At 43.6% G+C, this 27,927-nt stretch overlaps 1 protein-coding gene across 2 annotated transcripts in view; it reads right to left on the minus strand.

Moving 5' to 3' along the window:
* PATJ (PATJ crumbs cell polarity complex component) overlaps positions 1-27,927 on the minus strand; it is a 391,552-nt gene that overhangs the window by 205,891 nt on the left and 157,734 nt on the right. For both annotated transcript variants that reach the window (XM_056122284.1, XM_056122283.1), the window contains exons 26-27: positions 26,646-26,723; positions 16,298-16,397 (exon numbers count right to left, since the gene is read on the minus strand). In XM_056122284.1, coding sequence (XP_055978259.1) covers positions 16,298-16,397; positions 26,646-26,723 — 178 coding nt within the window. The remainder of the gene's footprint in view (positions 1-16,297; positions 16,398-26,645; positions 26,724-27,927) is intronic.

Genomic DNA, 27,927 nt, shown 5'->3' on the forward strand with positions numbered 1-27,927 from the left:
CAGGGGAGAAGAGATTGATGAGAAGCATTGGGTCAAGAGGTCAAGAGGACGCAGGTACATGGGTGATGTCAAGGAATGACAGAGCTACATCTCCAAACCACTGAGTGAACAACACTGAAATTACGAGATCCAAACTTAAATAACCCAAACATCAAACATGTCTGTCAAGATGGTAGGCTGGAGCTGGGGTGGGGGGGTGGGGGTAGGAGAGGGAAACTGGGATCACTGGTGGAGGGAAGTTGACACTGGTGGCGGGACTGGGGATAGAACATTGTCAGAACCCCAAATATAGCTAACTTTGGAATTCTCAATGCTCTACTAAAATAAAAATTTGAAAGAAAAAAAAAATCAGTATTTTCCCATTCCCGGAATTCAATGGAAAGCGAGAACACTGTGAAAAACATTCACACTGGCAACAACACGTGATATGGGACATTTCCAAAGAGGTAAAAAGCAATTTTAAGTGTTCTCTGTAAAAATCGTATTTCACTCAATGGTGAAGCGATTCTTCTTGAGGCGCTTGGATCAGTCTGGTAAGAAGGTATGAGTGCCGGTGACTCAGTGCTCTGCCGCTGCCGGTGGGGCATCCCCTCTCCTGGAGCGTCTCTGCATCCGGCAGCTCAAAATAATCCAATTAAGTGGGTGCTGTCATCTCCGCTGTCGAGTTGAGAAATAATTTTGGAAAGACTAGGAGAAATGATGTAGATGAAGATCATACGACTCTCCACCTAATCTTTAGACTAATGAATCTGGGGCGATTTTGGTGGTGGGAGTGGGGACTCTGGAGGTGACTTCTCGTGCTTCGTGGTCTGGAACTGCTCAGGACAGCACCACTGAGGGCCATCAGGGCCCCCTTGTGGGGCTGCGGCTTGCACTCCAGCCCCTCATGCCAGGCCTGTGCGCCAGCCCTTTCAACCACCTTCCCATTCCTAAGCCACATTTTACCTGAGGTTATGTGTGTTCAAAGATCACTAGGATTTCATCAGGACACATACAGCTCAAGTCGCTAGTAGGTAAAAAAAAACCTAGTTTTTCCTACTCTAAGCTGCTTTGCACAAAGAAGGAAGGGGGATGCAGAACCTTTTAAAAGTGGCAGCCGACAGAAGAGAGTTTTCAGGGTGGTATGACCAGGTTCACCCCACGGCTTGGAGGCTAGCCGGACATGCTAGGGGAGAAGGCAGCTCAGATAGAGAGGGGAGCACCTTGGGAGTATCCTCCCAGGATGAGAGATGCATGCTGAAAGTAGACTATAGACCGAACATGATTTCCATTCAATGCCTCTTTTGCAAACCACAGCACCCAAAAGGAGAGAGAGAACAAAAGGGAATGTCCTGCCACAGGGGTGGGGTGGGATGGGGGGGTGCGGGGGGTGGGAGGGATACTGGGAGCATTGGAGGTGGGGAATGGGCACTGGTGGAGAGATGGGTACTCAATCATTGTATAACTGAAACCCAAGCACAAAAATCTGTAAGTCTACAACTGTATCTCATGTTGTTTCACTAATAAAAAATAAATAAATAAATAAATAAATAAATAAGTGGTAGCCGAGTTCTTTAGAGAAATGCAAACAGTCTAAACTTTGGAAATTCATCTATTTAGCTTTTTTCCTCCCTCCCTCCCTCTCTTCCTTCCTCCCTCCTCTTCCTTCCTTCCTTCCTTCCTTCCTTCCTTCCTTCCTTCCTTCCTCCCTCCCTCAGGTGAAGCTGAGAGAGAGACATAGACGGTCACACGCTCACAGACTGTCCCTGGGCTGGGACTTCCTTTCTCTGCTCAGCCCAGGGAACCAGGGAATCCCCCGAACCACAATTTCTCCTCTAACTGCCCTGAGAGAAGCGAGATCTCCCACCTGTTAGGGCCAGATTCACAATAGGCGTTTCCTACAGTGACAGAGCCATCTGTCAAAAGAACCAGCAAGCACAGCTGAAATCCTGGGGAAAGCTTCCAAGCAAATCTTTCCGAATCTCAAATCACAGGGAGCTTTAGCCAGTGAGAGCCCTTAGGTCTTGGTTCTTTTCTAAACACAAACAGGCACATGGGGAAAATACGGTGAAGCGGCGTTCTTCGACCATGCCATGCCTGCCCCTGTGGGACGTGGCTGGTACATAGGCCACAGAGCAGCAGGAATAATCAAGCAGGGAGACACGTGGTTCAGAAACCACCAAACCAGCCAACATGATAGATGGATAAACATAAAAAGACACATTAGGAAAACAAATGAATCTGCTCATTATTCTACTGCCCTTCTACCCCAAGTTTATAAATTCTTCTTAAGAGCTTTTTACCGGGGTCTGGAGCCGGCCGACCCGGGTTCGATTCCCAGCATCCCATATGGCCCCCGAGTACCACCAGGAGTAATTCTTGAGTGCAGATCCAGGAGTAATCCCTGTGCATTGACGGGTGTGACCCAAAAAGAAAAAAAAAAACAAAAAAATCCCAAAAAACTTCTTACCATGTGACTGACATCTCAGCAATTCCCTAGGGCATGGGGTTGGGTGGCGGTGGGGGGATGTCACCTCATCCGCAGTGGCAGCAACAAAAAGAATGAACTTCTTAGGATTACTGGGAATTTTTTTTGTTCTAAAAAACCCCCAACTGATCCACTAAAAGAAGATATGATTGTCTTACATCTCATCATTAGACACGATGTCACCCATAAAAAGAACCTTCTCTGTGGTGGGGATAGAAGGATTTTAGGGAGCCACTGCTCCAAGGAGATGCCCACTCTAGAATTCAAAAAGAACTGGCTATTCGCTCATGAATATTCACTGCGTCACATGCAAAAATTGCTTTTTCCATACCCACTTAAAGAATATTTATTTAACATCTACAGTGACCTTAACTTTGGCAGTAAAGGAGACCCACAGAGCATGTATCTAGTAAACCCCCATGCAGCCCCGTAGGACCATTCTCAGCCAGGTTCCCACTGGGGAAGTGAGCATGCCAAAAGAAATAAGAGTGCAGACATGGGCTGGAAGTTACAGAATCCACAGGAACTGAAGAGGATAGGAAACTGGGCTTTTTAGGTTCTATGATCTGAAAAAAAAAATACAGATGGTCTATCTGCCAGAATGATTCTTCTTGAAGAATATACAAAAACTGGAAGGTAAACAGCTTGCCTACTATTATATAAATGTGCCTTGGCATCATTCAAATCCAATACCCAACATAAGAGGAACCAAGGCATTTAACTTAATTTTGCACCAGAGCAGAGAGCTATTTTCAGAGATTTCGGAAGGCACCGAGGAGCAGGCATAACCACGCAATCTTGTTTGTTATTAGACTATTACTCTGCGCATGTTTTATCCTTGCAGGTATAATCAAAACATTTTCAAGAAACAGCAGATGTATTCAAGCAAACACTTAGATGGGAAACTAGTAAGCTGTCCGTTACATATCATCATTTTCTTTCTTTCTTTTCCTCTCTTAGCTTGTTATGCCTCAGTATCTTTTGCTTTATGGAGCTGGAAGGTGCTCCCTTCCCTTTCTGCCAGCTTTTACGGCTGTACTGGCTTCTGAAACACTTGCGAGAACAGATATTGAAAGCCTGATGCAAATTGCAGGTAAGACGGAGCCAAAGACCCAATGCCGTGCAAAAACTTGACCAATTTGCTTACACATTTCCATCTCATCTAGGCTGAGCATGGAAATAATGCCCTCAAATACAATTGTTAAAAATCTCATCTCAAGAGCTGACTAACCTTCGAGACTTACCCATTCCCTGCTGGTTAGCATCAGGAGACTTGCCACTTGTTCTCCAAATGGAGAAATTTCTCGGCAATGCAAGTGAGCCGTGTTTATGCCCGGCAGTCGGCTTCATGCTGTGCTGTGTGTGATGCCGAGGGGCGGTGTCCCCTGAAGCCCAATGGCACGTCTCCATTGCTCAATTTCTTGCCAATTGGGCTTCATTTGGTTTCTGACTTTCCTTTTGAAATTGGAACTTTCAATATTAAACCACGGCTTGCTGAAGAATAGAGTGAACCTTTTTGAGAATTCATAACTTCAGCGTGTCTCATTCTCCCCCCCTCCATTTGAATTCCATTTCATGCCGATTTGCCCAGTGATTGAAAAAGAAGAGCAAAAACAATTTGCTTTGTAAATGGGAGGATGACTTTAGAAGATCCTTGAAAAGTACCAAGTTACAGCTTGTTAAAAGGACAGGCTCTGGAACCATATAGATGTCTATAAGATCCCTTGGGGGAAAAAAGCAAGCTTGCAAAATTATGTGATTTTTGGAGAAAGTAATGTGTGAAAGCCTTTAGCCCTGTGCCTAGAACATAAGAACTGAAAAAAGTCAGGACATGAAATGATATATTTGATGTCAACCCCTGAAGTCTCTTCCCCAAGGATTAGATATCTTTATAATTTCCACTGTAGGAAACAACCAATTTTTTTTTTATAGTTTTGCTTTTGGGGTCACACTTGGTGATGCTCAGGGGTTACTCCTGGCTCTGAACTTAGGAATTACTCCTGGCGGTACTCAGGGAACCATATTGGATGCTAGGGATTGATCCCAGGTTGGCTGTGTGCAAGGCTAACGCCCTACTTGCTGTACTATCACTCCAGCCCAACAACCAATGCTTGAAGCTTAGGTTTTAGAATACATATTTAAGTTTTAGAATACAGATCAAATCAAATCTTACTTTGGGGTAAAAGAGATAGTAAGTTGGTTCTGGTCTTTCTTTTCTGCTTGGCACCTGCCTTTGTGCAGAAGTACCAGTCTGGAGCTGCCACCTTATGCCCACCTGCTGGCTTACAAGCTCAGTTGCTGGCAGTGGGGACCTCCTAAAACTTTTGTCTCCCTGCCTATCCACATCATTTCTCTTAGAAAAGATTATAGAGTTCTTGAGGGCAAAGATCCTATTACCAAGATTCCAAAAATTTTGACAATTATGCTAACCTAGTAACTATGAGTATGTCAAACTTTCACCAAATGTGCGTAGGTCCCTCTAAATTTTCCAGAAAGAGTATTTTTTACTCTGTATGGATAAAAAAGTACTAAAGAGGATGACCCAGGGCAGAGATATTCAAAATACACAACATGCATTCTTGGCATATCATAAATTAAAAAAAAGAGAGAGATAACTGTGCATGGTTTAAAATACACAACTATCCTAGAAAATATAATAGAGTCTCTAAAGGGATGTTTGTTACTTCTCTCCCCATTGTATTCATCAAACAGATGCTGGCAGGTACCAGAAAAGAACTAAATGCCTCTTTCCTTTTGATACAATACCTCCTAATTCAAACAGCATTCTCTTTATGTAATGTAGGATCAATTAAAATGGCATTTAATTTGGACCTATGATGTTTGCTTGAAGTATTTTACAGAGTTATAAATACTGAAACAAGGCAGCACATATCCCTTTAAAACAATATTTTGCCAAGCAAATACAAAAGAAAAAGTCTATTTTCTAGAGTCTAAAGGCTCAATCTGTATCATTCCCTGTGTAGCTAATTGTGAACTATCCCAGAAAGAGACACAAAATGGAAAGCCGATTCCTCCCCCCCCCCCCCCCCCCAACACACACTACACTCAGGAATTACTCCTGGAAAGGTTTGGAGACCACCTGGGGTTGGCTGCATGCAATGCCTTATCCCTGTGCTCTCTCTGGCCAAGAAAAGATGTTTGAAAATAAGCTAAAAGAAGAGTGGTGAGCATAGCACAGAAACTATTACAAAGCATTAAAATGTTTCAAAATTAAATGTGCATAAATGAAAAGCTTAAATGCACTCTGAATCTATGAATCCTGAGTGTCAAGACCTTGGTTCTGAGCAGGCACACTGGAAAAGTAACTCTTAAACAACACACAAATATATGTCGACTCATGGAACGCTCTTAGAGCCAGTAGCAAGCAGTTCAACAACTGGCCTCACCTATCTTTTGAAAAACGTAGAAGGAAAGACACAAACTTTCACCCTGCCTAGACATATTTATTCAATTTCTGGAAAAACCCACGCTGGGGCATGGCAGGGCTTTTAACTGTGGTTTAAGAAGCCCAGAAAGGGGCTGGAGCAGCAGTACAGTGGGTAGGGTACTTGCCTTGCACCCAGTCCACCTGGGTTCGATCCCCAGCATCCCAAATGGTCTCCTCCCCCCCCCCCCCCCCCCGCATTCGATCCCCAGCATCCCATATGGTCCCTCTTGATTCCTGAGTGCAGAGCCAGGAGTAAGCTAGAAGAAGAGCGGTGAACATAGCACAGAGACTATTACAAAGCACTAAAATGTTTCGAAATTAAATGTGCATAGATGAAAACCTTAAATGCACCCTGAATCTATGTTTCCTGAGTGTCATGACCTTAGATCTGAGCAGGTGCCAGGTATGATTCCAAAATTTAATAAATAAATAAATAAGAAGCCCAGAAAGTGGGCACTTTAAGTCGGGGAGCCTGAGATAAAGGAAACCATGGGCGGTGGGGGGCGGGGGGTGGGTGGGGATGGCAGGTTACACTGGGGTAGGGGCTAACGCACACATGGGGTTTTGGTGTTTGTTCTCTTTTTTCCCCCAATCTGGATAAATAGACTTTGAACATCCAGAAGCTTCCTAAAATAAAGGGGAAATGAACAGACAGCTCTCAGGAGCCTGAAGAGAAGAACGGAGGGTCCTGAGACCCTCACATTGAATCCCTGAGTTTGCCCACGCACATGTCAGAAATGGGATCAAAAAGATGAGGCTGAGGCTGCCCAGAGCAACGTGGGCAACAGACAGGAAACAGGCATGGGAGGGACAGTCGTTAGGCAAACCTGTGACCCAGGCAGAGTCGAGCTGCACCCTTTTCCCTGCATCCAAACCACAAAACTGCAGGCAGAACTGCAGCCTATGACTCCGACGCTGAGGTTCTCAGAGATGTAGGCAAAAGTTCCTGCTCGGTGATATTTGGCCCAGGAAGAAGGAGGCCTGCTTCGATCGACAGGGATGCAGCATCTGACCTGCAGCTACAGCACACAGAGCCCCATTTGCTTGAGCACCCACCCCAGCAACGGCTCCAAGGTGTTGCCCAACTCCTCGAGTTCACACGTGCCTCCCCGGGGCCATCATGCTTGGAAAAGGGGACCCCGAGGCTGTCTAAACATCCTGTATCTTGTGTCTAAACATCCCGTATCTTACTTGGATCAGAGGAAACTCTGATGTTAGTAAAGTGATTTACTACAAGTCAGGCAAAAGCAGACAGCACGGAGAGGTGTCCACACATCCTGAAGCAAACACTCCCATCTAGCTAGCAAGGGGTCAAGAACTGCACAGGGAGATCCCCGGTAACGGCTGCAGCCCGAGCCCCCACCGATGGTGAAACTGAATTTGCAAGTTGAGATGGAGGGAAACCTCACTCACGAGAGGCAGCATCTTTCCCAGGTGCTTTGGTACCCAGAAGGCAGCCTTTTGTTTTCTGTTAGGACTTCTTTCTATTCTGCTTTCTGCTAGAACTAATGGCTGAATTTTAACAAACGGTTTCCTTTCTAAAAAGGAAACTGGTGCTGGTGCCAATCACAAGACCATCTGATTATAGGTGAAGTCCCAGAGAGCAGCGAAGATAAGGAGTGCCCAGCAGATGGATTCCCACTCAACAAAATACCGACAGCGGAGGGTAGTGCAGGAAGGCTGGACTAAGAAGGTTGGCACGGAAACTACCAGGAGATCTTTGACAGGCTGATAAGCTGCCTTACTTTTAGAAACATCCCAGGGACAACGCCAGCTTGACTCCACAGGGAAGGACCATGGTCCAGCAATCAGTTTCTAACATGCTGTGGCCCCCGCATGGGCATCTGAACCCTCACTCTGCCACTTAAGATCTGTGCCTGAGCTCCCCACCTGAGTCAAATGATGTCCTGCACCATCCCGGAAGCCCAGGAAGACTGCACTGGGCAGCAGCACCCAGTGGCCAGAGGTGCTCAGCGCTTACCTGGGAAGCCCCCTTGGACCATGGCTGGAGCCGAGTTCCCTTCAGGGATGCTGCATTCCTGAGAAGCAGTCCGAGAGTGCTGGAGGAGGCAGCGAGCTCTTCAGCAGTGAATCTGGTCTCTCTCTTCCGCCGACCTTGGGCCCCACTCCTCACCTCCCCCCCTCCTTCACCTAGATCTTACTCTCCTCCCAGGCAAGCTGTCAATCCAGTGCTATCAGGAGAAGCAATTCATTAAGCTCATTTCAAGCTGCCCCTCCAGCAAATTGCCTCCTCCCATCAGATGGGGAGAGCTGCCCGGGAGAAGCAGAGTCCGCGGTTTTTCAACATCTGCCCCGCCAAGGGCTGCAGATCGCTGCCGACGATTGCGCTCGGTCACCCAGCTTGGAGTGGGATGACAGCACCAGGGAAAACGCAGGTTTCTGGGTGGCCGGCTTCAGTTGGTAACCGTTGTAACCGTTGTAACGCTGGGAATCGCCTCAAACACACACACACACCCCCTACCCTACTCCGGGCTGCTTTCTAATGCAGATGACAAGGAAGCAGCAGGGATTTCAGCCGGCCAGAGGTGAGGGACGACAGTCATCAACTAACTCTCCACAGATGCTCACTGCATCCAATCATTTCTGTAACAAAGAAGCTGGTGAGCTGCGCTGAAGGAGCGCATCCCCTGGAGACATTCATTTGTGTCTCAGCAACATTCTCCATGTGCAGTAAAGATTCAATTTAAGCAGTCAAGTCTGCACCAAAAAATTATTTATGAAAATGAAGTTTTCAGAGAAATCACTGGCATCTTAGTTGAGGTTTCTTAAAACTTGACTCACAATGCTACCCCCCCACCTCACCACACCCCCCCCACACACACACCCTCCAGCACACCTGAAAACTGATCTGGCAGTCAAAACATGATTCTTTCTTTGTGAAAGGAAGAATAGAAATGCATCTCTCTGTTCACTAATCTTATAGGTGGGTTATATAAAAAAAGCAAAGAACAGAGCACAATTTATATTCTATTTAAAGGAGTTCAAACCATACAACTATGTTGTTTATTATTAGGAAAAAATGTGGCAAAATTTTATCGGGGGGGCCTGGCAAGCTCCCCGTAACATATTCGATATGCCAAACACAGTAACAACAAAGTCTTCAATGAAGACGTTACTGAGCAAATCGATGAACAACGGGAGGACAGTGACAGTGACAGTAAATTTCAGAAGTATTCAGAATAAATACTCCCAACAAAAAGAGAGGAGAGATATCATAGCAGGTAGGGCATCTGCCTAGCAAGCACACCTCATGGTCCCCAAGTCCTACTAGGAGCTATCACTGAGCACAGAGACGGGGTAAAACCTGAGTACCACTGAGTGTGGCCTCCCAAATAAAATTATTTTTTTTCTGTAGAAGAGAAGAATGTTCACCCACCTCCAATTTTAAAAATTAGAGGGCTACAATAAAAATTTAACTTGTCCAGGTGCTAAAACATTTTGTGACTGAAAATCAATCATGGACAACTTTGTAACTGTATATCTCACTACTATGATTTAACTAAGAAATAATTTTTTTAAAAATGTACACTAATTTAATAAATCATAAAAAGCTTCAGAGAAGGAATGGTGCCTATAGAAAAGGAGGAAAAAGACGTCCTGTAACTAAATTCAATGACATGTTAACCTTCGTATCTGAATCTTCTCTCTCCTGTTTTGCATGGCCAAAAGCAAAAACAGACAGATCAAAAAAATTCATCTATTTCGTGAAGGGAACCTTGAGAAAGTATTAGCAGCCACTGAAGAATGCCCTTTGCTTTCTTGGAGGTGAACAATCTTAATACTCTTTAAATCCTTGGTAATAACTGCTATTGGTTGCAGTGACATCTATTGGTATTGCAGCAACCACCCGGAGTCCACAATGACATGAAAAACATTGTTTCTAACTAGTTTCTCAATAAATCTTTGTGGATCTCTAGTCTGCCTTCTCTTCAGGAAGAAAAAAAAAAACTGGCATTGTGGGATAGAAGAACAGATGTGAAGGGGCAGTCTAAATGTGGCCACCCAATACCAAAGAAAACCTGAGTTCTAGGTCTGGTTTTGACGATACATGATATTGTGGTTTGGGGGGGTCTCAGGACATACAAGTGTGCAATTAGTTACAGCCACTGAGCTGTACCATCATTCTCAACTCCTATGACTCTTGAGGAAGACGCTATAGGGGCCAGGATGACAGCTCAGAGGTTAGGTGGCAGGCCTTGCATGCCGCTGACCCCAGTTTGATCTCTAGCACCACAAAGTACCCTGAGCATAATGGGGTGCAGACCGGATAGCCCCTGAGCACTGCCAGGGGGGAGTCTGGGGGTCCCAAAGCAGCTCTGGGGTGGCCCAGGTAATCCATGATGATCCCGGCATAACACCCCAGAGTTGTACAGCACTGCATCCTCAGGCCCTTGGCTCACTGGCAAGAGTCACTGGAGGGTCCTGGGTGTCCAGAGAATTGCTTGGGAAGACACCCTCACCACCAGAAAAAAGATACTTTCATTCCCTTCTTCAGAGCCACTGGAGATTGTGGCTGCACCCCTTCACCGTAGAACTTCTTCTAGTTAATAAGTTTTTAACTACCTAAGTGTGATGCGTTAACGTAAAGTGCTACTAAACTCAGAGGTAAATTTAACCTCTTTATTTGGTATACTAACCATTACTTATCTATCATATAAATGTGCCCACTGACAATGGTCAGCTCACTCATTTTTGTAAGCTGACAGAGTGCAACCATCACCGCAATCCAGTTAAAACCTTTTCCACTGTGCCACAGAGCCAGAGCCCAGCCCCGACCCTGGCAAACATCGAATACATTTTAACTACAGCTGTGTTTCGGGTGTGTGTGTGTGTGGGGGGGGGGGTACTGTATAGAAACAGAACATTAAGTAGTATGTGTTATCATTCTTCCCTTACTTAGTATAAGGGACAGGTAAAATGACATCCGGCTTGCTTTCATCACTATTCCACAGAACGGACATGCATCTTGTTTCTCCATTAACCAGGCAACGGCATTGGCCACCAGGAATAACGCTGCCAGGGATAGAGATTTGGAAGTAAAATTCCAAACTTTGTTTAGTTGTTTGTTTAGGATTTTTTTGGGGGGGGGTGAGGACATACACTGTGGACCTCAGGAAACTAAATGGAATAGCAGGGATTGAACCTGGGTCAGCAGGTCTAAGGCAAATGCCCTACCCACTATACTATCTCTCCAGGCCCTGTTTACATTTTTTTTTTACTAGTGAGACGTCATGAGGTGCAGTTGTAGACTTACAAATTTTTGTGCTTGGGTTTTAATTATACAATGATCCAATCACACATGCTAGGGGAAAAGGGAGCTCAGATAGAGAAGGGAACACCAAATAAAGGGTGTTGGGAGGATCCTCCCAGGATGGGAGAAGCATGCTGAAAGTAGACTATAGACCAAACATGATTGTCACCCATTGCCTCTTTTGCAAACCACAACATCCTGTTTACATTTTTAAGAAAAAAAAATCAAATTTTTTCTCAAGGTGGCTGTACTCTGTTATGTCCTACCAGCAAGCAGAAGGTTCCTGCAGGGTTCAAGTAGTAGACATATCTTGTAGTTTTGTGTCATATAGCACTACAACCTGACATGTATGAATATTATAATTGCCACCAATGTCAGAAAGCATGGACCCCCATCTGTTTCACCCCCACCCAGCTCCCTAATATCCACCAAGCCTCTGCATCTAAGAGTTTGTTTTTGTTTTATGTATTTATTGCTTTGGGGGTTTTGGGCCATACCTTGAAGTGCTTAAGGTTTAGTCCTGGTTCTGTGCTCAGGGATCACAACTGGCAATACTTGGGGACCATATTTAGTGCTGAAGATGGAACTAAGGCTGGCCACATGCAAAGCAAGAGACTTTCCCCACTGTTCTAGCACTCTGGCTCTTGCTGTGTTTCTTTATAGTCTGTGGCTGAGTGAAATTGTACAATATCTGTCCTCTCTACCTGACTTATTTTCCTTAGCATAAAATTCACCATGTGTATTGCTACACACGGGCCTGTATTACATTATAGCCATTCTCATGGAGGTGCACTGGTTTCACATTTTCCTACCTGTTTTCCGTCAGTAATATTGGGCATTTTGTTCATGTGCTTATCGGCTATTTTATTAGCCTTTGGTGAAATGTCATTTTAAATGTTATCCATTTTAAAAAACTGGGTTGCTTCTTTTCTTATTATTGGGCTTTTAGATAAAAAAAAGCACTTTTTCTTCCAAATTAGACATATTCTGTTAGACAATATCCAAGTGGGTTAAATAAAATTGAAAGTGGAAGGTTGAATTTTTTTTTAATCAAAGCTTTTCTCTGAAAGCAGTTTGAATTAATACAAAGGCAATAATTCTGAGGCAGCTTGAATTAAAACAAAGCCAAGCTACAAACGGAAATAATTCAAACCAGGCAGACATTAAAATAAGGTTTTGATTTATTTTTAATACCTAGATTAGCAATCATGATGTAATTTGGAGCATAAACTTTCTTTTTGTGCTCGATATCCTAAAATTCAATCAAGGTATACATGCTGATTATTAACATACTATAAAATACTTAACATACTACAAAAATGTGAATGAAAGATGCTTTTTTGCATTAAAAATAAAGTTTAGAGGCTGGAGTTATATTATAGCAGCCAACCCAGGTTTGCTCCCTGTCACACCATGTGTTCCTCAGACCCCCACCAGGAGTGATCCCTGAGCCAAGAGCCAAGAGGAAGCCCTGAGCAGCACAAGGTGTGGACCCCAAACAAAACAAAACAAAACAAAACAAAATTTAAAGTTTGAAAGTTTATATAAGATAGCAGAGGGACAGTTAGCATGAGTATTGAAAAAGATAATCTTGGGGGTTGGAGCGATAGTATAGAGGGTTGGGTGTTTGCCTTGCAAACGATACCCAGCATCCCATATGGTCCCCCAAGCACCGCCAGGACTAATTCCTGAGTACAAAGCCAGGAGTCACCCCTGTGCATTTCTGGGTGTGAGCCCCCAAAAAGTAAAAGATAACTGTCGGGTCAGAGGTGAGACTCAAGGGGCAGAGCGCCTGGCATGTGGGTCCTTGGGCAGAGTTCCCCTGGGTGTGGTCCCCACAGCAACAACAAAAGCCTACAAAGCATATTATAACCTTGGTGAATCAAGTAATGTATCATAAACATAAATGTGACAAAAGAACATGGATTCTCATGCTGCCTGATTGCTCCGGTCCCTCATATGGTAATTCTAACTTTGGTCCAGAGACAATTAAGAGCAGATAAAAGAGGTGGGGAGACAGTCCAAGTACAGCTCTGTGGAAGGCCCTGAGTTTTATTCCAACACCAAATGATTTCCAAGCACTGCCAGGCGTAGCCCTGGTGGCCCCTGAGCTGCACAACCCACAGGATGGTCATTAGGCAGTCAGAAATACAGATAATCTTCACAGAAATCTGGCATCTTTGTTGGCAGTACAAATCAATTCTTGTATATCTGCATCCTTCTTGGCTCCCTTTACCATTCTACATAATGTTTACTCAGCCATGGCATTTATTCACAGACCAAGTTGGTTTATTTCTCTGTGTTCACTGTATTTATCAATACTGAAACTATTCTACTGTTGTTAATCTTCCTGCTTTCTAAAAGACAAGCTCATTGATAGTTCAGGGGGAAGGTGCTTGTAGCTTGCGTACCTGGGTTTGATCCCCAGCAGCCCATCTAGTTCTCGAAGCACCACTAGCTGTGGCCCAACACACACACACACACACACACACACACACACCCCACCACCACCACCACCACAACAACAACAAAAACAACAACAACAACAACAAAAGATAAGTTCATTGAAAAAAGAGATTTTGTTCCCTGTTGTCTTCCCAGACCTGCACAATGCTTGCCCACTGAGGATAGCCACTACATAAACATTTCTTGACTAGATACAGTTTTAAAAGAAATTCTTCATCTTGGGACAATAAGAACCTGTTAGAACAGTGAACCAATCTATTTTCAATTTTGGATGGCTGCGCAGAATATTCATTTGATAAGCGAAGCTAGAAGGAGAAGCCCACAGGACCCACTTATAAAAGAAATCTAAAGGTGTTAGACTCACCTACAATTTAAATGTGAACCATCTTAAAAATCCATACAGGTCACACCCGACCAGAAAGGATTAGAAACACAAGCACTGGGACCTAAAATGGGAAGGGAAATGTGCTTCGGGAAGAAAAATATTGGGAGCAAAATGAAGAGAGGAAAAAAGTCAGGTTCACGGTCTAAGTAAGCTCGTTGGGAGTAAAGAGAGCATAGAGGGCTGGAGAAAATGTTCGCAGGAGCCCCAACTTTGCTCCCAGCAAGAAACAGTCCCCTAAACACTTTCGGGAGCAACCCCTGAGCTCCGAGCTAGGAGAAGAAGCCGCTGAGCACTGTTGAGTGAGGTCTGCAAACAAAAAATTCCCTCCACACCCAAATCCAATAGGAGAGAGTCCCTTAAGACAGAGACAGACAATTCCTTCGATACTCAACACTCTTTTCTGCACTCAGTGTAAATCGGTCTCCTTTTCGAGTCTCCCTAAAATCCCGGAATTTGTGTCTTACACATATATGAACACATCTGCATGTGATTTGGGGGATACAGCTGCTACTGCACACACTTGTGCTCCAGAGATATAGAGTGACACAGAGATACAGCTCTGTGCTCAGGGGATCATATGTGGTGCCAGACATGAGTCGGGGTGGGGGTACTCACATGCCAGGCAAGTGTCTTAATCTCTGTTTTATCTTTCCAGCCCCTACAATACCAACTTCTGCAGAGTGATAGTTTTTAAGAAATAAGAGTAAGCCAGTCTCTAAAGTCAAGTGCCTGGGTTTAAGCTCCATTTTCACTATTTGTTAGCAGTGAACTTTAGACACACTCTTTCATTCCTCCGTGCAAGTTTCTGTCTATGTGTAATTTAAAATGCCACACAATTTGGTTGACTGCATTAGTAATAACACAGGAAGCGCCTGACGTCTGTTGACCCAGAACGGTTACTCTCATAATAGGCCTTTTCTACGCTGTTCCTTAGGAACCTTCCTCATGCACTGCCACAGCAATCCTGTGAAGCAGGTTATTACCAGAAATGTCCTGTCCCCATAGAGATAAGTAAGTGTGTACCAAGAAGAGGTTATACAACTTGTCCCTGACCTCATGACTAAGAAGTAGAATAGGATGAGAACAATCTTAGCCACGTGTATAGTCCAGCATTCCCAACAATCAAGCAAATATGGGAATGTAGACCCCAGAAATCATGGTCAACACCATGGATTGGTGATAGTCCAGTAAGTTAAGGCATTTGCCTTGCACACAGATGACCGGGTTCAATCACTGGCGTCCAATACAGTTCCCAAAGCACTGCCAGGGGTCATTCATTCCTGAGTACAGAGCCAGAGCCAGGAATAAGTAACACCTGAGCATCACCAGGTGTGCCCCCACTGCCAAAAAAAAAAACAAAAAACAAAAACAAAAACCTTAGCTTTCAACCCATATAAAAATATGGCTTTTAGTATATTTCTAAACTCTGCAACCATCACAATCCAGTTTTAGAACATTTTCCTCCCTCCAAAAGGAATTACCCTTGAAACAGTAATCAGATCTAACTATAGATACTTTACATGCACAGAAGAAATGCAAAATCTTTCAAAGAATGTGTACAATATGTTCAATATATGTATGAAAGTGCCTTTAATACAGCTGATGCAAAAGAAAACCATGGAAGAAAGTCTAGCGGAACTGTGACTTGGGAGGACTTGTCAAATTTTGCATTAGCAACATCACCACCCAACTGAGCAAGGCAAGTACTGACAGTGGTCAACTACAATCAGCTCAGATTTAAGGGCCCAACTCCACTTTCAATGACTTTTTAGCATTTCTGCATTCAAACCCGAAGAGTCAGACTAGGAGAAAGTAGAGATAAATCATTCCCAAATGGGGTCAGAGTGCTAGTACATTGGGCAGGGCATTTTTCTTGCATGTGGCCAACCTAGGTTCAATCCCCCGCATCCCATATGGTCCCCCAAGCACAACCAGGAGTAATTCCTGAGTGCAGAGTGAGGAGTAACCCCTGAGCATCACCAGGTGTGACCCAAGAAGCGAAAAAAAAAATTTAAAAGTTAAAAAATTGTGCCCAACCCACTGACCTCTTGAGAGTCCCACGAATATTTTTCTCATGTGAAAGAAAAAAGCTCTGGCAAAGAAGATCACCACAATTCAGAAGATGTTAGTTTCTTTTTTAACAGGAAATGGTCTCACACTCTAAGAACCCACAATTCCAGCTCTGACTAGTTACCGCAATCATGGAAGTATCGTTGACCAAACTCTGCATTCACCCCCCACTGAAGAAAAGGAACTCACTGTTAGTAAATGCATATTCTTCTTCATTGTCCTCACTGTCATCGGACAGAGCTCTGTACGGTGGCGGTAGTTTCATTGGTGGTGGTGCACCTCCCCGTCTCTGAAGTTGCAAAATTTGAGAGAGGAGTTAGTATGTTTGCAGGATCTGCCCCTTGCTCAAAGACAATCAGGACAAAAAGGTAATCTGGAAATATCTGGAGCTCACCCAACTTGAAGCGGACCACAAGAATGCTACACAACAAATAGACTTGATTTTCTAGGTGCTGACTGCTACGTGAAAGTGACTGTGAAGCTAAGATGATGGTATGCAAAACAGGAGTTTATTCAAAAACTTCACCTTAGACTACTGATCTATTTTGAAGAAAGCACTTCTTGCCCAGGGTGAGAGAATATCTTCTTGATGCTGTAAAGCTTAATTTTCTATTACGAGTCAACTAATTCAAATGAAAGAAGTTTCCAAAATGAATCGAAGGGAAGAAAGTCACCCAAAGCATTGTATAATCATTTACATTTTTCTTTTCGTATAGAACATGCATAGTGTCTATTTCTAAAAAAAAAATACTTGACAATTTCTAAAAAAAAAATGCTTGACATGTTAAGGACATTCTACCTAAATGATTCACATGGGGGGAAGAGAGAGAGAGAGAGAGAGAGAGAGAGAAGAAAAGTGTTGGCCATAGAGGGAGAGAGGGGGGACAGGAGGGAAACTGGGGACATTGGTGGTGGGAAATGGACATTAGTGAAAGGATGGGTGTTGGAACATTTTATAACTGCACCCAACCCTGAACAATTTTGTAACTGTGTAGTCCATGGTGATTCAATAAAAAGGGAACAATTTTTAAAAATTAAAAGAAAAAGCTAACAAAGTCTCACATCTATTCTTTGCAGGCAATTAACACACATTTTAATGTTTCCAAAAGAGACATATTTATAACCAGTTTTTAAAAATTTCTCTGAATATTCTTTACAGTTAGACACCAAACAATACAGTACATCAATAAGAACCAACTAGAGGAGAATAAACCTCAATCATTGGGTGGCCAGTCCAGAATGTAGACATTTTCTTGAATGTTGTCTGAAAAAAAAAATCAAATGTCGCCCCCTTTAAGGAGAAATCCAAGCTGCTAAAAAGAATCCAGAGCTGATCAACCTAAGTGCTCCTAAAATACCCAACTAATTGAATTAAGGGTTGGGTTCTTTTTTTTTTTATTAGCGAAACACCATGAGGTACAGTTGTAGACTTACAAATTTTTGTGCTTGGGTTTCAGTTATGAAATGATCAAGTACCCATCCCTCCACCAGTGCCCATTCTCCACAACCAATGATCCCAGTATCCCTCCCACCCCCATCCCCCCATCCCCCCCACCTTTGTGGCAGGGCATTCCCTTTTGTTCTCTCTCTCCTTTTGGGTGCTGTGGTTTGCAAAAGTGGCACTGAGTGGCAATCATGTTTGGTCTATAGTCTACTTTCAGCATGCTTCTCCCATCCTGGGAGGATCCTCCCAAAACCCTTTATTTGGTGCTCCCTTCTCTATCTGAACTGCCTTTTCCCCTAGCATGTGAGGCTGGCCTCTAAGCCATGGAGTGAACCTCCTGGTACTTATCTCGGCTATTCTTGGGTGTTAGTCTGCTATTTTGTTACTTTATATTCCCCAAATGAATGCAGTCTTTCTATGTCTGTCCCTCTCTTTCTGACTCACTTCACTTAGCATGATACTTTCCATGTAGTACCACTTGTATATAAATTTCATGACTTCATCTTTTCTAACAGCTGCATAGTACTCCATTGTGTAGATGTACCAAAGTTTCTTTAACCAGTCATCTGTTATCGGGCACTTGGGTTTTTTCCAGATTTTGGCTATTGTGAACAGTGCAGCAATGAACATAGAAGTGCAGATGTCATTTCGACTGTACTTTTTTGCCTTTCCAGGATATATTCCCAGGAGTGGTATTGCTGGGTCAAATGGGGGCACAATTTCTAATTTTTTGAGAATTGTCCATCTGTTTTCCAGAAGGGCTGAACCAGTCGACATTCCCACCAACAGTGAAGGAGTGTCCCTTTCTCGCCACATCCGCGCCAGCATTGGTTGCTTTTGTTCTTTTGAATGTGGGCCAGTCTCTGAGGTGTGAGATGGTATCTCATTGTGGTTTTGATCTGCATCTCCCTGATGATTAATGATGTAGAGCATTTTCTCATGTGCCTTTTTGCCATTCGGATTTCTTCTTTGAGAAAATCTCTGTTCATTTCGTTGCCCCACTTTTTGATGGGGTTGGATGTTTTCTTCTTGTGGAGTTCAACCAGTACTTTGTATATCCTTGATATCAACCCCTTGTCGAATGTGTATTGGGCGAATATCCTTTCCCATTCTGTAGACTGTCTTTGTATTTTGGTCACTGTTTCTTCTGAGGTGCAGAAGCATCTTAGTTTAAGACAGTCCCATTTGTCTATCTCTGTTTTCACTTGCTTGGCCAGTGGCATGTCATCTTTAAGGGTCTTTTTTAAAATTTTTTATGAGGATTTCAATAAAGTTCATTCAATTATGCTTTCCAAGACAAAACCACAATAGGCAGGATAGACTTGGATGAATGAATGGGCTCGTACATTACAGCAGTCAGACAGACAATAAATTCCTCCCGAACAAAAAACATTATTTAGATTTCATCAAGGAAAACTTACTCCTAAATCTATTTAGGATAATGAATATCCCACCCAAAGCAGAACTTCATCGATTGTAGAAAATCCAAAAGCATTTAAAATGCCAGAGCGATGATGACAGATAAGATGCCAGACACAAAGTGCTTCTCCGACAACAAGAGAAGACAGAGATGTGATCAACAATCTCCTTAAGCGTCAAAAGACTTTGCAGAGAACTGAATGGAGAGTAGGAGAGGCAAATTAATTCCTTTCAGTAAACCGTTTCCGATTAGATCATTTTTGGTCAAAGATAGTACAGCTATTTTTGAGATAGAGAGAGGCAGCTTTTTTTTTAAAAAATTTTTTTAGTGAAACACCATGAGGTACAGTTGTAGACTTACAAATTTTTGTGCTTGGGTTTCGATTATACAATGATCAAATACCCATCCCTCCACCAGTGCCCATTTTCCATCACCACGGGTCCCAGTATCCGTCCCACCCCCCATCCCCCGCTTCCCACCCTGCCTCTGTGGCAGCGCATTCCCTTTTGTTCTCTCTCTCCTTGAGAGACAGCTTTTTAAAGTAATATTCAGAAATGTGAATAATGCTACTTAGTAGCATTTCCCTTTTAGAGAGGTGAGCATCATTGATGCTACTGATATTCAAGTTCTATCAACACTGTCAAGAAGAATAAAATAAGCATGTCTGGGTATCTCTCATTTGCATATGTGCTGCCCAACACCTGGGGCAACCTTCCTCCTGCATGGGAGTGGAGGAAAGGGCAGGGTCAGCCTCTCCCTGTGGAGCACTGCAGCAGCGGGCACTAGAGCAGATAAGACCCAACCTTGCAAAGCGGTCCTGAAGTGAGGCCCCGTGGAAGGGAGGATCTGGGCAAAGTTGGCAAGAACAGGGTGTCAGCACGAGGTGTTCAGCCTTGAAGCCTCACTCAACCTCCCAGTCACATGCGCCAAAGACATAGAAACTGTCGTGTACGCTTAGCAGGTCGTCCTAACCACAGCGCCTAGCTTTGAATGGGATTGGACCAGAACAAAGCAGAGAAGAAAAGGTGATAGGCCAATAATGCTAAACTGTTGTGATTGGACCTTCCTGTAAGCCAAGACCTTACTATAAAACATGCGTGTATTCAGCAATAAAGTGAACCGCCATCAGCTGCTCCCAGAGGATGTTTCTCCACGCACCTATCATCCTTCGGCTCATGTCTGTCCAGACCCAATGCTCAATGTGTCCATTTGGGGGAAAAACTGTTCCCCAACATCTTCCTCCAGCAACACAGGCTGGGTAGGCACATCTGGGCCAGGTGCCCACCTCCAGAGGGAAGCGAACAGCACAAGGAAATGTGAAACCCTCCTCTCTGGGCACAATGCCTAGCACAAAGACTCCTGAATTTTTGTTGAACGAGTCAAAAACTGGTTCTCATGTAGACTCCGTAGACTTTCTGATGAAAACTTGGATAAAAATGACAATGACAGAGGCCTGGAGGAGGAGCATAGTGGTTTGCAAGCACAAGGTTATGAGTTCAAATCCCCAGTCTCCCACATGCGGAAGTGTGGTCCTGGCTGCTCTACTGTCTGCAATATCTGGCGGCATGGGCAATTTCTGACTACATTGCAACCAAGTCTGTGTAATCACCACATAAGTGTGTGTGGGCTCCAAGGAAACAAAGGAACTGAAAAAAAAGTGAATGCTAGTGTGTGAGGTGAGCAGGAGAGATGGAATGATTGGGTGGGGGTGGGAGTGAAGAAATGTGAGTATCATTGCCAGAAAGTGCAACACCCAGTGAGTGTGAGTATTGCCAGCACCTGGGCGAGCACTACAGCCAGAGCATGCACCCCCCCCCCACCAAGAATATGAGTCAGCCCCTCAGCTAAAAATGTGTGCTTGTGGCCAGTGGGGAGTGTCAGATCCAGCCCATCTCAGTACCGTCAGCCACAGCACCGTGAAGAGAAGGGGTCTAGGGGACGGAATCCAAACAAGAAGGAAAACAGCTAAGCAAATGATTATGTCTGATTGCACCACATACTAACTTTCCCTGGTGCAGAAACAATTTTTGAAAACCCCTACAAATAGGATAACGCTGAAGGTTACAATTTTATTGCCTATTTTTAAAAACTCAGCCAGTTTAAAATTAAAGTTTGAGGACTACTTTCTTTCAGCAGTTGTAAATGCTTACATCTCCAATTTTTTTTTTTCTGATCTAAGCTTATCATCTTGCTGGTTCCCTCACCAATGAGTTAAATAAATGTTGGCACCTGCATATTTCGTATGACTTTTTGTCGGTTGTATGGCTTCGGGTTTTTAGTTTGGGGGCCACACCCAGCAGTGCTCAGAGCTTACTTCTGGCTCTGCATTCAGGGTTCACTACTGGTCATGTGCAGGGCATCATATGGCATCATATGTGGTGCCGTGGGTCAAACCCATGTTGTCCATGTTAAAGACAACACCCTAGCTGGCATCTCTCTGTCCCATAGGTTGTTTAATACATATTCCTCTTAGAGATTGACAGTTTTGAGTCTTTTGAGGTATCCTAGCAGACTCACCTTCTAGAACCAAGTAAAATATAATGTCTGAGATATGCAACTCGTTACAGAACTTTCTTTTTCTTTTTTCTTTCTAAATACATGACTCTGTTTTTGTTTCAGTACATATACATATCACTTGATCACTTGATATCCCGTTACTCATCGATTTGCTCGAGCGGGCACCAGTAACGTCTCCATTCATCCCCCTTGCGTGCTAGCGTAGCCCAGTGGCATCTGCTCATTCTAGGAACATGAAGAGCCCCAAACCGATCATTCAGGGCCTTGACGAAGAAGCCTGACCATCTCGTAGGTGGGCGTTCACGCGATCTTTTCACGTCCCGTGGAATCCAGTCGGTAATGGCTCTAGTCCAGCGGTCGTCTCCAAATCTCATTACATATCCAGCCCATCTGATTTTCGATGCCTTGGCAAACGAGACAGTGTCCCTGATTCTTGAGTGCTGCTGGAGGTCGGAACTCCAAATTCTATCTCCTCATTTGAGTGAAGCGTGATACTCCAAGCATAGCTCTTTATATACATATATGCTGTCACTGTCACTGTCACTGTCCTCCCACTGTTCATCGATTTGCTCGAGCGGGCCCAGTAACGTCTCCATTGGAGACTTTGTTGTTACTGTGTTTGGCATATCGAATACTTCACGGGTAGCGTGCCAGGCTCTACCGTGCAGGCAAGATACTCTCGGTAGCTTGCCGGGCTCTCCGAGAGGGGCGGAGGAATCGAACTCGGGTCGGCCATGTTGGCTGCGTGCAAGGCAAACGCCCTACCGCTGTGCTATCACTCCAGACCTACATATATGCATGTATATTTATTGTGGGGAAACCAAAGCTGAAGATTAAGTGAAGAAATTTAAGTGCAGAACCTCACATATGCAAGATCTATTGAGGGGCTGGAGTCATTAAAACAAACTGAGTTATCCAGAAAGCTTACTTACTTTCTGATATTTCAGGGATAGTACAGTGGGTAGGACACTGGCCTTACACACAGCCGACCTGAGTTCGATTCCCGGCTTCCTATATGATTCCTCAAGCACTGCCAGGACTAATTCCTGAGTGCAGAGCCAGAAGTAACCTCTGAGCATTACCAAGTGTAACCAAAAAGCAAAAAAGAAAAAATAAAAAAGACAGGTGCTCTATCAATGGGCTATTTCCCTACTCTATTTCTCCATTTTAAAATTTCTAACACTAAGCTTTTGTTTTCAATACGAGGCCAGACTATGTTTCAATTGGTATTAGCTCTATAAGTTATTCTTTATTATGTTATTTGTTACTTTTAAGGAAAATCATACCAGAGAGATACTATAGTGGGCAGGGTGTTTGCCTTGCACAGGCTGACCAGGGTTCCATCTCCGGCATCCCATATGGTCTCCTGAGCAATGCTAGGAGTAATTCCTGAGTGCAAGGCCAGGAGGAACCCCTGGCCATCATCAGTGTGGCCACAAAAAAACCAACCAAACAAAATAACAACAACAAAAAGTATGTGATCCCTGCCATCCCACAACTACATGTGTGTGGTCCTGCAACTGAAAGTGAGAACCCCAGCAAGCACTGCAACCAAGCATATGCCTCTGAGAAGGGTGTGGCAGCTAATGTGCTTGAGCACTGTGACAAAAGTGTGCACCCCCTGAGCACCCTCCTCAAGGGCACCACCCAGGAGCCACCCATGGCCATCACAGAAGCCAATGATGTGAGCTGACGCCAAGGGTGTGCAACTCTGCCCATCACAAAAACAACCTCACAGCGGGGAAAAGGAAAATAAGCATCGAGGGAAACTGGGGACACTGGTGGTGGGAAATGTACACTGGTGAAGGGTTGGGTGCTGAAACATTGTATGACCGAAACCCAATCATGAACAACTTTGTAACTGTGTATCTCATGGTGATTTAATCACATGTATACATATGATAGTTGAAAATACCAGAAAGTAAGTAACTTTCTGGATAACTCAGTTTGCTTTAATGACTCTGTCTAAAATTCTTTATCTAATAGCTAGATAAGAGTCATTCTTCAAATCATAAATACGAAGTGACAAAGTGGGAGAAAAGTCAAAGTAGGAGAAAGTCCCAACCAACGTAGAGTATGGCACACAAACCAGGCTCTCTGACTATAATTGGAATAGGCTACAAAATAACAATGAGTCTTAAAAATATTCATATAAAAAACTTTAAATAAATTTGGATTAAATAAAGAAATTCTGCACAGAGCCAGGAGTAAGCCCCAAGTACCGCAGAGTATATACTAAAAAATACTAAAATACTAAAAAACTAGATTAATGTTTTAAGTAAAAATCATTTATATAATGTACATTTATGAGGCATGTAAAGGAGAATCCTTTGGAAGTTTGATATGTAAAGTTTAATAGTTTAGGGAAAAGATTTATAAAGAATTTAAATTTTATTTTAGCATTTTGGTTTTCCCAGTGCTCTATACTACCTTTCTTTCTCTCTCTCTCACTTTCTTTCTCTCTTTCTTTCGCTTTCTCCCCCTTCCTTCCTTCCTTCCTTCCTTCCTTCCTTCCCTCCCTCCCTCCCTCCCTCCCTCCTTCCTTCCTTCCTTCCTTTATTTTTTTGACAGGGTGCAGGGAGGCCTGTTTTGTGGCCAGGCTCCACAGTGCTTGGGGATCACTTCTGGTGGTGCTTGGGGGGACCATACCATATGTGGTGCCAGGGAGTTGCTGCATCCAAGGTAAATGCCTTGTTTCTGTACTATCTCTCTGGCCCGAAAGCCAAAAGAAAGAAAGAAAAATAAGTAATTAAAAGCACTAGAAAATATAAGCCTGCCTAGGATTAACAAACCAAAGGAATATAATTCCTTTCAGAGAAACTTTATAAACATTGAAAGAAAAAAAGCATAGTTTAATAATAAGCATATATTGATACCGGGTAAGAAGGCTCATTATCATGAAGATGCCACCTTTCCCCATATTCATTTATAAATTGGAGAAAATTTTAATCAAAATCCCCAAGGTGTGGGGCTGGAGGGACAGCACAGTGGGTAGGGCATTTGCCTTGCACGCAGCCGACCCAGGTTCGATTCCCAGCATCCCATATGGTCCCCCGAGCACCTCCAGGAGTAATTCCTGAGTGCAAAGCTAGGTGTAACCCCTGAGCATCGCTGAGTGTGACCCAAAAAGAAAAAAAAAATTCCCAAGGTATTTTTTTTTTCTTCTGGTGAAATTTAACAAGCCAATTTAAAATATACACAGGATAGAAAAAGGATAAAAAGAGGTAAGATATCTCTAAATATATATATATATATATATACACACACACACACACATATATAGGAATTTGTCTATGGGAAAATACAATTCATATTTAGGCTTGACAAGCTTGGGCACTACAGATCTGTATTGGGCTGGACAAATGGAAGGGATGGGGGCACAGTGGGACATCAAAGGGTGCTTGGGTAAAGCATTCGGACAGCAAACTATCTGTGAAGTGAAAGTGCATCCCCACCTGACACCATGTCCTGCAGAAATGTGGAGGTGAACCAATTCCACTAGAATAAAAGTGGGAGGACAGGATGACTTCTCAGCACAGAGGCCCTCTGATCTGGGGATTAGATGAGGAGAAGGAATCTTCTGGAAGAACACTGAGGGAAGACTTCAAGCTGAGATAACAGTCTTTTTTAAAAAAATTTTTTAAGTTGCCCCCCAAGAGCAGCTCTCCGGCACGGCCATGGCCCCCGAAGCACAAGGACTTAATGTAGAGCCCAGCAGCTTGCGGCAGAAAAGTGAATGGACTATGAGTTAATCCATGCCACCATGCTTGCCCGGAAGGTAAAGGGTATTGCTCCCTTCTGCCTTTTTCCCTCTGGAAAGCAATATGGCGGCCACCTCAGAGCTTTTTGGAAAGCCAGGTATGAGCCGGCTGTGATGGGGCAACTGAAACCTCATGGGAAGGGGGGGGCGTTCCCGGCTCATCCTTCACGCCCTACTGAGGTCACGAGTTACCCCCAATGAGTGGCTCTCCAGCACGGCCATGGCTCTGGAGCCACAGAAACCAATCTCATAATTATCTAACTCTCAGCAGAAATACTTCCAGGCTTAATAAGTAAAATACCAGAAATCCAAAATCATTTGGTTCTTTTAACCAGCTGTAGAAAACAAATTATTTCACAATGCCTTTTCAGCAGGTCTGATATGGGGGTGTAAACTCCAAATAATAATGGTGCATCTTTTGTCAAAACAATGAATCTAATCAAAGTGGATAGAGTGTTAACTAGAATTCATCTGCCTCACAGGCATTGGGAGGGTTGGGACGGGGGTATGTTGGGATTCTTGGTGGTGAAAATAAGTACTGGTGAAGGGAAATGTGTTTGATGATTGCATGACCAAGACTTAAACCTGAAAGCTTTGTAACTTTTCCCATAGTGATTCAATTAAAAAGATTTTTTTAAAAAAACTTTAACTGAATCACTGTGAGATAGAGCATTACAAAATCATTCATGATTGTGTTTCAGCCAGACAATGTTCCAACTTCCATCCCTCCACCTGTATAATTTCTCAGCAATAATGTCCCCTGTTTCCCTCCCGCCTCTTCAAGGCATGTCCCATCCCAGTCAATCTCTATGGCAGGCACCTCTCCTCTCCCTCTTTTTCTCTTCCTCTCTCTCATGGTTTGCAATACAGATGCGGAAAGGTTCTCTTCTATATCCCTCTACTTGCTTTCAACACTCAGGATAACCAAGTCTTGAGTGGTCTTTTCTGGGAGAGTGGACAGGAAACACAGACCAAGACAATGACAAGACTGTGGTACTTTAAGACAAACATACATACGCTTATTATTATTATTATTATTATTATTTTTTTGCTTTTTTTTGGGTCACACCCGGCGATGCACAGGGATTACTCCTGGCTCTGCACTCAGAAATCACTCCTGGTGGTGCTCAGGGGACCATATGGGATGCTGGGAATAGAACCTGGGTCGGCTGCGTGCAAGGCACCCTACCCGCTGTGCTATCTCTCCAGCCCCCATACGCTTATTTTGAACCTGGCTTCTGACCTGTATCTTTACCAGAGTTGTTATATTCACAGGATGGAAATATTAAAAATAAAGTCTTTCTACATTTCAAATAACCCACTCTTATTAATTGCCACTCAGATATGCAAAAGGAAAACAAAAACATTTTCTTAGAGGCTGAGAGATTTAATTTACCTTTCCTCTTTTTTGCGGGGCGCCTTGGTCTTGATTACTAGTAATTCTGTTGGCCTTGTTCTGCGCATTTGGGATGATCTAATATACACACAGAGAAAATAGAAAAAGGAAACACTTCAACTTCATTGTAATTACATTTACCAATAATGTCTTTAGTAACTAACCCTGTGACTTCATCAAAAAATGAAACATATGAAAAGCAAGTAAAATTCAAGGCAAACAATGTGTGTGCACATGTACACATGCTCCATCATCAAGGAGCCATCAGCTCACAACTTTGTATATGTAGACCCAGAAGGAGAAAATGAAGAAGGAAAACAAGGTCATGATACCGATTGCCATCCAAATACCTGACTTTGCAAAATATGAGGGCACTCTAGGTAATTCTTAGAACAGAGGAGGCACCATTTATTTGATAGATTTACCTTATTCATTATTGTACCCTGGTTTGCCTTTGTTTTGTAGTGCATTTGAGCACACTCAATAAATATTTCACTACCAGTGTTAGCACAAAGATGAATTACAACTCTATTTACACCCCAGGACAGAATCTGTTCAATGAAGCTGGAATTCGCTGTTATTTATCACTTATAACCTTGGTGCTGAGAAGGGCCGAACACATCACAGCTGCATCCAATAAATGTTTATACATGAGTAAAACAGTTCAATTTAGTACAATGACTTTAATTCTGAATGGTGCCGAGAGCTTAGATTACTTCTTGACTCATCTCCTTTTTGGAAACCTGTGGCATATCTTTTTCATTTAAATTCAATCACTGTGAGATACACAGTTACAGTTCAAGATTGGATTTCAGTCATACAATGTTTCAACACCCTTCAGAGTGTACAATTCCCATCACCAAGGTCCCCAGTTTCCCTTCCACCAACACCCCCATCCCAACCTGCCTCTACAGCAGGCACTTTTCTTTTTTGGGGGGGGTCACACCCAGCAATGCGCAGGTGTCAGGGGTCACTCCTGGCTCTGCCCTCAGGAATCACTCCTGGCGGTGCTCAGGGGACCATATGGGATGCTGGGAATCGAACCCAGGTCGGCCGCGTGCAAGGCAAACACCCTACCTGCTGTGCTATTGCTCCAGCCCCCCGGCACTTTCTCTCTCTCTCTCTCTCTCTCTCTCTCTCTCTCTCTCTCTCTCTCTCTCTCTCTCTCTCTCTCTCTCTCTCTCTCTCTCTCCCCTTCTAGGCAATACACATGCTAAAAGGTTATCCTGTATACCCCTTTATCTACTTTCAGCACTCAGTTCTTGTCCAAAGTGATTTCCAA

The sequence above is a fragment of the Sorex fumeus genome, unplaced genomic scaffold (assembly GCF_029834395.1).
Source record: "Sorex fumeus unplaced genomic scaffold, SorFum_2.1 ptg000045l, whole genome shotgun sequence".
NCBI classification, from domain to species: domain Eukaryota; kingdom Metazoa; phylum Chordata; class Mammalia; order Eulipotyphla; family Soricidae; genus Sorex; species Sorex fumeus.